Here is a 10,221-nt window from a genome sequence, read left to right on the forward strand (position 1 = left end):
TCTATCTATCCTTGATCCATCTATCTATCTATCCTTGATCTATCTATCTATCTATCTATCCTTGATCTATCTATCTATCTATCTTTAATCTATCTATCTTTAATCTATCTATCTTTAATCTATCTATCTATCTATCTATCCATTTATCTCTCCTAGATAAACTGGTTATGTATGCATGCATCTATATATACATATCTGTATATGACTTACAAGTTTCTGAAGCTTGTAACGAGCTTGTTGGATGGGAAATGCCACAAGACCAACCAAGACAGCTGCACAACGAAGTAAGAGGAAGCGATCTTTTTCCGGGGGAGGCGCCTTATCTTCGACGAGATCCTTGGAGGCAGAGGCAATCTCAAGTTGTTGTCGCACTTCTCCAGGTCGGAATGCAAAGGCTAGAGCTCCAACTACAGCTGCAACGGAGAGACCCAGGGACGTCCAGATGAGCCATTGCTTCATCTTCTTCCTATCAAGACGTAGACAGACAAAGAAAAAGAGAGAAATAGAAAAGGAGACAGACGTCTGCATGGAGCTACGAAGGGTTGTTTTCATGCACCTAGAAGAGAGATAGGGGGACCGGGGGAGAACAAGAGAACTATAACGATAGATCCATCTATCTATGTGTTGGTCAGTGTGTTTATCTAGCTATCTTCAGTCTACCTCTCTATATGAACAAATGTAGGTTACAGCATGACAGCAGCTAGAGAGAAGATGAGAAGCAGAGGATAGAAAAGAGAGCCGGGCGGTTGCAAAGTAAAGTGACGGAAAAGAAGATGATGCGGATCGTTGTCGAGCAACTTGTCTATTCAAGAATTCAAAGGTCCTAGCCATAGAAAAAGAGAAGAGAAGACGCTGCATGCATGCATGTATGTCCGCGAAGAGATGTAGTTTGATTTCCTTGGCAAGAAAAAAGCAAGATGATATATTAGGCGTAGAGAGGAAAGTAGGTAAAGAAAGAAGTTGTCCTACAGAGAAAGAGGGGTGAGAATTTAAGGTTCAGCCCGTAATGACAGATGAGAAGCTGCGTGACGATGCCGATGATCTCTTGAGGCTGAGGCTAGCATCCAACTGCGCTCTTGTGGTGTATGTACACCTCATCATAACTAAGATAAAGACCAACAGATACTCTAAGCTCTTTGGCCTTCTTATGAGCCCTAACAACAAGATTCCGCTGGTAAAGGAGATGCAAGTAAGACAAGTGAATGAAGCGCATATACCGGCTAGCTGAAGATGCTCGTATACGTTTATACAAAGAAGTACTAGGGACAGCTTGTTTACTCTTCTCTAGCTTGCCGAAGCCTCCTTCCCTACTTTTGCGACTTGCTCAACAGACTCCATAAGCGAATTAGAAAGTTTAAGAAAGAAGGCTGTTTTGTCTCAAGACAACAGGGAAGTTTCTGTATAGATAACTATAGTGCCCTCCAAACTTCTTGCGAGTGTACCTCCACTGCGGCCGGTGCCGAAGTGTCTGTTTACGAGCGAGCCTGAACTCGATACTCCCCCCGCCAGGGAAGACAAAGATACATGCATCTACATACACGTATAAAGCTATACATACATCTATATACATACGTATCTGTGTGGCTGTACTGCTACTTACTTGCGGCGATGACCTGTTGAAGAAACCGACCGTATCGTAGGGGTCTTCGGCTTGAGAGGAACAACGTCGTCATCATCATCATCGTAGTCGTAGCCTTGATTCGCTCCAACCACTCCCTTCTCCGCTTCTGCGACGTTCTCACGCTGGACAGTGCGTACGGCTGACGCTTCTGCTAAGCGAAGCACACAGGTACTTGTTTCTTTCATACTCCACGGCGAAAGAAGCGCGGAGAAGCTGGAAGGATCGACGGAAGGAGCGACATAGACCGCTCCTAACGCGAAAGCAAGACAATGATACGACGAGACTCGAACCATCTTGAACGCGAAACGGCGAAGCGTACCGAAGGATGACAAAGAACTCACTAAGGCCTGGACGGAATGCCACAGCCAGTCGTCAGTCGGTTAGGCTCCTTGGAAAATCGGAATTGAAGGGAGGTAGAAAAGGCCGTCGTCACTGGGCACGGGAGATCAGTTTGAGGATGGGGCACGGTATAAAGATATCATGGGGGAAAAGGCTTTCTTCCAAGAGAGAACAGCGAAGCTGTCTTCGGCGGGCGGAGAAGGAAGGGAAGAGGCGAAAGGATGGAGGCTCTCACTTTAGAAGTGATGTACCTCTAAACAACTTTCCCTGCGATTCAAATCGTCACGTATTTTCTTTATCCCTGTACACCTCGGAAACCTTTGGTCATCCATTCACCCGGTGATTACTCGTCTTCTTTTCGTCAAGATTTCGGTGGATCCATCGAGGGAATCTTGAGTCCGTCCCTGACGAAGAAGAAACCTTTGGTTGGACGGGCTAGTTAGAGAAAGCCGTGCGTCAAAGTGATGAGAAGGGAAGTGAAAAGATGAATCAAATAAAGATGAGCCATTCAAATCATTAGCTGACTCCAACTAGAATCTTTTTTCTCTTTCAGCGGCTTTCTCAAATCCACTCCCATGAAAAATCAACGGGATGACCGCTTAACTCGCTGCCTCCGGAGAGGTCATAGCAAACAGGGCGATGATCGGTGCCTCCTTAGAGCCCACGCAGGCTCACCGCGATCTCTCGGCCCGAGGGGCATTGGCGTGTGCCCTCTGACCGTGAGTAATATGCATCGAAATGGGAGAGTGCTGAAAGAGTTAGTCGGAGGTCAGTTTCATGAAGTCTTTAGGCAACTCAACCCATGCCAATTACATCACAGAGAGAAGAAATCAATCTCTTTGCAACGGGGAAAAAGGACCGCTCAACTGTCTTCCTTACAGAACGCCGGTCTCTCCACCCGCTCGCTACCGGAGCTTCTTACAAACGTCGTCACGACAGGACACTTTCCAACTACTCCGGTGCCGGTACCCTTTCCTTCGGGTCGGCGATCCTCATCGTAGGAAAGAAAAGAAGGACACTCTTACGTGGAAATCGGCCGAGGAAAGATAAACTAACTTCAAAACAACTTCGTATGAAGGCAAACTTTCCGCGCTAGGTCTGTGTGGCGACGACAGGTGTCTCATACGGCAACTGCGTCCTGTGTTGAGACTCGGCAAGGTTTCTTGGAGATCGCTGGTAAAGAAAAAAAAAAAATCGTCCCTCCTTGTTTGAGCAATCATTGGAGGGCACAATAAGCTCACAGCCGGGACTGCCTCTTTTGCAAGGAGGGTCCCTGCTTACTCTAGCGAAGGCAAGGACAAGTTCTTTCATGTCGGCAGTGAATTCTTGGTCGTACTGACAGGTTACCGGCAGCCGTCTTTCCTACGTAAGTAGTGAAGATTCCATTGCGGTTTTCAGGACGTTGTGAGGGAAGTCTACCGAAGTCGCGCGGAGCCTCCAGATTCTGGAAGGCACAGCCCTATTAGCGAAGCAGTGCACCCTGGAAAATACTCTGTGATTTAAAGGCACCTCCCGGTTCGGGAATCAAGCAGAGTACCAAACCTCTGTCCTTCTGACCGCAGTATACTCCGCTAAGAAAGTTTCCCGAGAAAAGGAAAAGTTCCAACGCAGTCTTCCTCCCTCTAGATCTATCCCGGAAAAGAAGACAAGGCATCTATCTTTTGGTCTGACCACGGCCACACTTTGAAATCTCTAAAACGAACCACCACAAGACAGTGTAGGCTCAAAACCTATCTACTCCTTGAGACCTGAGTTTCTGTGACCGTAGAGTAGCGGGGGGCCGAGAAGGGGAAGGACGACGGTTAGACGATAATCGGGTGAAAAAGAACTTAGCACGGATATCCGACATGTTTACTTTGGAGATTAAGCAGATCGAAAACGTATTCTGAATACCTTAACTCTCTTTATAACAAGACTGAAGGTAGAAGGAAGAAGAAGACAATCGTGTGGCTGTGTTGGCTGAGTCAACCCAGCACGCCCCCTCATATTTCAAAGGAAACCATAGTGAAGCAGCATGAAGACATGAGCTGTACATACACCGCAGCTTACAACGACGAAACAAGCACGCACTCATCCTTCGTCACTGGACATTCCGGAAGAGTGTTTGACAAGATCACTAGCTACGATCAGATCCCTTCAGAATGGGGAAAACAACAAGAGTTTTTGAAACCTTCCGCAGAAGAAACAACACACTACGTAACCTCTTATGTTTACGCAGAAAAGCAGCCCGCGCTCTCTCAGCGCTGCATTCCTGCTCTTCTCTGCTTCCTCTTCGGCCTTTGCATGCCCTTACAGTCCGATCATCTCCATAGCCGTTTGGATGTCTAGAGGAGACTTGCTAGCTAAATATCAACGAAGGCAGCCTGTACGCTTCATGATGATGCCGTAGACGTAGGCCAAGTACGTCTAGTTCTCGTGTACGGCTAGTGACGGAGAACCCGACGTAGTAAAAAAGGAACTTGATGCGATTCCTTTGGCTGAGAAGTTGTCCTTCCTCTCTCAGCCATCTGAGAAAGCACCCTGGCAAATGGAAGCGATAGAAGAAGTAACGAGCGAGGACCAGAGATCAATCTTCAAAAGACCCCCAGCTACACAAATAGGGCAATAGACACCCTATACATATACTATGTACACGCATGTATGCGTGCATATATATATATATATATATACAGAGAGAGAATGCCATACAGTGACACCGTAGACGTGGTATTACGTGTCAATCTCCTCTTTCCGTCGCAAAGAAGAGGTCGGGTTGGCATCTCACTTGAAAAGATTCTGCACACATTCTCACTTTTCTGTCTTCTCTCTCCACATCTCTCTATCTTCTATCACGCCTGCCGAAAACACACATTCTTTCTTCCTCATTATCTTCTTTCGCATCATCACCTTCAAATTCTCTCAAAGACAGAACCTGAAACTTCTCAGAACACTCCTCTCTATCTCTCCAATTGTCCGATCTCTTCTCTCAGCTTCCCGTCACGTTGTATTCCAAGAGATGACTCTTCGTGAAGAAGACAAAGAATCGCAAGGAAGCAAGAAAGTCTCTTCCTTCACCTCCCGGATGTTTTAAAACTTTCTTTCTTTCTCTCTTTATCATCTCCCGTAGTACTTCTGTCTCCTCTCTCACATTCACGAACTTTTACGCACGAGGATAAATTACTCGACAAGGGCTTTCCTAGCTTTGGACGATTACCATACAGCCGCCCCCCGTCTACCCATTCCTGTACCGGGCAGATGCCTTCCCGTCTCTGTCTCTCTCTCTCTTTCTTCATTCATCATGAGTTAGATCGACAACAACAGGCTGACTACTCCATGAAATAACTCCGGGGTATAACGGCGTCCTCTTTGACACTCGGCCTGACCTGTAAGAGGGACAGGGAGACAGATAGATCAGCATCGATGATAAATGTTTCACACTCTACATCTAAGAAGAAATCGGATAGACATCCTAGTCTTCTACACACTACGGTGGCTATATGTACATCATACACACGGTAGCCCGGAACATATATATGTGGATATATATATATATAGATATATATGTGTATATGATGTATATCATTCAATGTATATATATATGCACACCAATCCGAAGACGTCTGTAAGTATATACCTTAGTCCACTCATTCACTTCGATATTCATCCTCTCGTAGAGACTTCTTTCATCTCTCACTTCACTCCATACGAGGTCTCCGTCATCACGCTTTCCCTCTTCTTCTTCTTTTTCTCTTCCTATCTATCAGAAGTGAAGCTTCCTCTTCTCTTCTGTTCTCTTTTCTTTCCTTTTCTCACCAAGACTCTCATTATTCACAGAACCCTGAGCTTGGCTCTCTTACTTTGTAATGACTTTAACTCCATCTGCAGTCGCAGTTTCTGTCCCCTTCTCTCTCTCAGATTTCACAACCTCCTTCATTGGGAGAGGAGATTTCTTCGGTCTCCCAGAAGAAGATGAAGAAGAAGATGGCCTTGTCTGACTAGATATCCTTGGCTTTCTCGCGACTGAAGGACTTCTCTTCCTCCTCCTCTGTTGCTGAGACGAAGAAGAAGAAGACGAGGAAATCGAACGACTTCTAGCTTGACAACTTCCTCTGTCTTTTTCTTTCTTTGCTAAAGAACGCACCCTTGTATCTCCCCTTCCTTCTCTTGTAGATGAAGAAAGTTTCGTCGGTACGTTAGATGGTAAGACCTCGTCTATCTTCCTACTCCTATGGCTTGAACGTCCATCCCTTTGGTGAGGCACTTGGACTGAACTTGGGTGAGGAGGGCCTGATAGACTGACGAGATGTTCTTTCTCTGTGATTGATGGTAGGGTAGTAGATCTATGACGAGAGGATGCAGGAGAGGCTGTGGATACAGATGAAGGAGACGCTGTAGAGGAAGAAAGAGAGACTGAAGATGTCCCTACACCTTTCTCTCCTTCTGTCAAAGCTCTCTCAGAAGAAGCTGTCTTCTCATCTGGTCCCACTGAACGGCGACGCTCGATAAAAAGATGTGCTACAATAGATAGACACCATAGAAACCAATAGATAGGAAAAATGACAACATATAGATCGCAGTCTTCCATTTCTCCATGCGAATCTAGCATGTGAGAATTCTAGTCGCTAATCTCTATAGAGATCCGGAAACAAACTTTCGCTTAGAGGAGGAGGTTCCTCTACCGTGTTAAGAATTCACAAGAAGCATTGAGGGTCTGTTTCACATGGACTTGTCAAGGTAGTATTTCAAACACTAGTAGATGAACCTTATAGATAGTTAGAGAGTGAACGTAACTCGAGTATACCTGCTGTACGTACACTCAAAGACCGGAGAAGCAAGAAATCGTCTTCTCTCGAGTATGTCAAGAAAAGAGTCTTCTTCTCTCTCTGTCATTTTCAAGCATCCTTCTCTCAAGACTATAAGATAATCGAGAGAAAGACTTGTTGAGCACTCTTAGGGAAATACACATGATCGGTACTTTACCCTCATAGTCCTTTTTACTTCTGAGAGCTTATACATGAAGAAGTTGTGAAATAATGAAAGATCGACGAGGCGAGTAAGCTGAAGAAAAAATGAAGAGAGAATGTATCTAAACCTTCAGTCTTAGCTATGTGCATATCTGTCTATCTTCCCTTCACGCTAGAATGGGCCAGAGTAACGTAGGGCTTTCATTCATTGGTTTATCGATCGAGCAAAAGAAGGGAAATCTTTTCTTGAAATCCCACGGGAAAGAAAGAGTCGACAGGCAGGTCAATAGACCAGCTTGGTCGCTTCTAGTAAGAAGGAACAGCGAAGGACAATACCAAAGAGATTCAATCAAGGAAAGGAAATGTTCTATCTAGATATCTGTCATTAAGACATGCATATGTGAATATAAAACCATAGATTGTAAGACGTCTTCTCCTTCCACTTCAACCAGAGACTCAGATGTTCTCTCCCTTCGACTAAATGCACATATGCATACATCTTTATTATGAACGGGAGACACACAGACAAGTTGCACGCCATCTAAACATACAGAAGAGACATAAAAGTGTCCGCATGTAAGATATATATAAAGACATAGAGAGAGAGATATATGCACTTGAGGATAACAATGGGACGAAATAACCCGAGAAGCTATTAGAATTGTTTCCTCTTCAAGTGTACGTACAGTTGTCGACTGAAACGGAAGGTTGGCTGCCCAGACCAATCCACCAGAGGATGATTTTCGTCAAAACAAGCTGAAGAGAAATCCACACGACAAAAGAAGAAAAACGCAACTAGCCATAGAAAGAGAGACCTTCGCCCGTAGACTGCAGTTTCATGTATAGAGATATAGCTACATGAGAACAGACTCTCCTGTATACATATACATAGATATATCTCGATATTCTATATATATGAGCATGCACAAGATTTCCTTCACCTCTCCAGGGAGACCCTTAATTGAGGTGAGCTACACGTACACACTTCCACACTTTGAAGTTTCGCTAGGAGCATCTCACTCTATGCATATACATAGCCTATAGACAGGCAATATCTGTGTACAGATACAAAGAGAGAGATGGAGACAGAGTGATGGATGAAGATGGGTAAATAAGACACGTGTCTATAGTAACTGTGTGGAGATTCCGTGAAAGCGATATGCTACTCTAAGGTGTGGCTCCATACATTTCTGCCTAAGAGATCTAGATGGATAGAGGTCCAAACAATCTTCAGAAGAAAAAGTCTAGTCAAAAGTCTTCCCTGAAAAACTTCCGATACGATGGGGTGGAAATCTACATGGAGGATCAGCACTCCTCGTTAGTTCTTCTGTTGTTGTTTGCTTTCGCTCTATCGCAAACAACTATACGAGTTTCTAAGATTTCCACTGCAGAGAGAGAGAGACTTAGAGGAAAAAGATAGCCTAGCCGAAGACCGGAACAAAAGAAGGGAGGTCGTCTACTAACCCGATGGAAACAAGCAAAAGTCAAAGACCAAACAGAGAGATACGATCAGATTTCAGAGGTGAACATACAGTATGTACACCAGGAACAAGCAAGCCTGACGGCCAGCCAGTCAGCCGCGATAGCAGGCCTCCAATAGAAATTCTATATAGAGAGAGGGTAACAGACACGTAACTTAGAGAAGGTGTGAAAACGAGAAGAAGAGAAGAAACATAAAAGACTACCGAGAGAGAAAATCTATCGCAAGATTCATGGGAGAATCTGAAAGAGATCCTGATGGGTTGTATATGTCTAATCTGTCTCGGGCTTACCACGGAGATAGCTGAGAAGATCGTCGCGTAGCCACGTGTGGAATTCTCTTTTAGTTCATCATGAAGAGCCATGAACTGATAGTGAGCTTGTTGCTTGAAATCGCGGAACCACAGGAGCAGACATTCAAACACCCAGCATGCGTCTCTCCACCGACGTGTCCAGACTGTTGGGTGAGAAGAAAAGAGTGAATACGAAGGGAGACTGGAGAGAACGGACTGAAGAGACAGAAAGGGAAGAAGAACTGGAGAGTAAGAGAAGAGACAGTAGAAAAGAAGAAGAAGACAGAAAAAGTAGACTAGAGGGATTGAGAACAGCTGCGCCAGCATTGTGGAACAAGATGGGGTCGAAGAGAAAGGCAACCTGTTAGCTGTTGTGAATAGTGTGGCCAAAGAAAAGAATGAAGAAGAAGAATGCCTAAAGAGAAAACACAAATAAAAGATCACTCAACTATAGAATCGAAGGCAAAGCCTGTCGATCTTCCCGCGGCTTGACGGATCCATTCAATGCCCAATAGGCAGCTGAGCCATCATCAGGAAGCCCGAAAGAAGAAAGAAGAGTCCTACACAGGGAAAGAAAAGGCAGGACGAGAAAGCAAAGAGAGGTTGCTCTATCAGAAAAACACGCTGAAACGTCAACCGGTGATAGCAGACTTCCCCGTCCGGGGAGCTTTTGACTCGGAGGCTCTTCCTGCGAGGAAGACGGCAGATCACTCGGGTTCGACTTCGGGAAAAAGCTGGGAGACAGAAGTAGAAGAAATTCAGACGTTGGAAGACTGGTGACGAGCGGGTGCTATGAGAGATCAAGAAGTTGTAGGAGACAAGAGCGACAAAAACAGGAATGTGGAGGGTTGCGAGGGTGAGAGTTTCTGCGGAGAGGAGCTAGCGAAGCTCTCTCTGGGAGAAGAAAATGAGGGGGCAGTGAGGAAGACAACCGGAAAGCCAAGACTAAAGACCTATAACGTAAGAAATGTGGTATCATGAATCGTCATTTTTTCGGTGAAGTTTGTTTGGCGGTTAGCTCGATCCAGCTAACGGACGGTAAGCTGAGTGAAAAAGACCCGATCTGTTTATGTCCCCTCTCTCGCCAAGACGCCTGCTGGCCTTGGGACCGGGAGCCGCTGATTCGCCGGAAGAACTTCGACAGCGCCTGTTCACGAGCACGCACACACGTCCTCCAGAATAGTAATACAGCGTTTCTTCCTACCAGCGACAGAACTATCTTTTCTGTTCCTTGCAGGGAGGTCCCCCACTACGGCACTAGCCTCTAACTCGTATTGGAGGCTATCATGACTATTTCCCAAGAACATACTCACCTGCCAACACAAACTAAAGGTCTAGAGAAAGCAGAAGAAGTAAGGCGTAAGGAAGGAGGGTCAATCAATTCAAGTTCCGACTGACAGCGTCTTCGAAACCAGTCAAAAGGAAGGAGTCTCCGTCCTCCCTAGCTCCGAAACGACACGCTGAAAATCCGGCGAAGCGGCCCTTAAGGAACTACAGCCGTCTATGTCGTCAGAAGGTAGAGATTCAGTCTCAAGCAAACATCATC

At 45.5% G+C, this 10,221-nt stretch overlaps 2 protein-coding genes across 2 annotated transcripts in view; both read right to left on the bottom strand.

Annotated features, from left to right (window-relative positions):
* The window catches only part of CSUI_004318 (uncharacterized protein), a 5,125-nt gene extending 2,135 nt beyond the window's left edge, over nucleotides 1–2,990 (bottom strand). The window contains exons 1-2 of the mRNA XM_068064511.1: nucleotides 1,601–2,990; nucleotides 211–466 (exon numbers count right to left, since the gene is read on the bottom strand). Of these exons, the coding sequence (XP_067923512.1) occupies nucleotides 211–466; nucleotides 1,601–1,914 (570 nt within the window). The 5' untranslated portion in view covers nucleotides 1,915–2,990. The remainder of the gene's footprint in view (nucleotides 1–210; nucleotides 467–1,600) is intronic.
* A 1,308-nt stretch (nucleotides 2,991–4,298) lies between these two features.
* On the bottom strand, nucleotides 4,299–9,090 carry CSUI_004319 (uncharacterized protein; the record flags this gene model as incomplete). Its single annotated transcript, XM_068064512.1, has 5 exons — nucleotides 8,973–9,090; nucleotides 8,676–8,891; nucleotides 7,590–7,659; nucleotides 5,797–6,454; nucleotides 4,299–4,467 (listed from the first exon to the last, which is right to left on the bottom strand). The coding sequence occupies exons 1-5, from the start codon at nucleotides 9,000–9,002 to the stop codon at nucleotides 4,299–4,301; spliced, it is 1,143 nt and encodes a 380-aa protein (XP_067923513.1). The 5' UTR covers nucleotides 9,003–9,090.
* Between the last annotated feature and the right edge of the window lie 1,131 nt (nucleotides 9,091–10,221).

The sequence above is a fragment of the Cystoisospora suis genome, assembly GCF_002600585.1.
Source record: "Cystoisospora suis strain Wien I chromosome Unknown contig_1998, whole genome shotgun sequence".
In the NCBI taxonomy this organism is placed as follows: Eukaryota; Apicomplexa; class Conoidasida; order Eucoccidiorida; family Sarcocystidae; genus Cystoisospora; species Cystoisospora suis.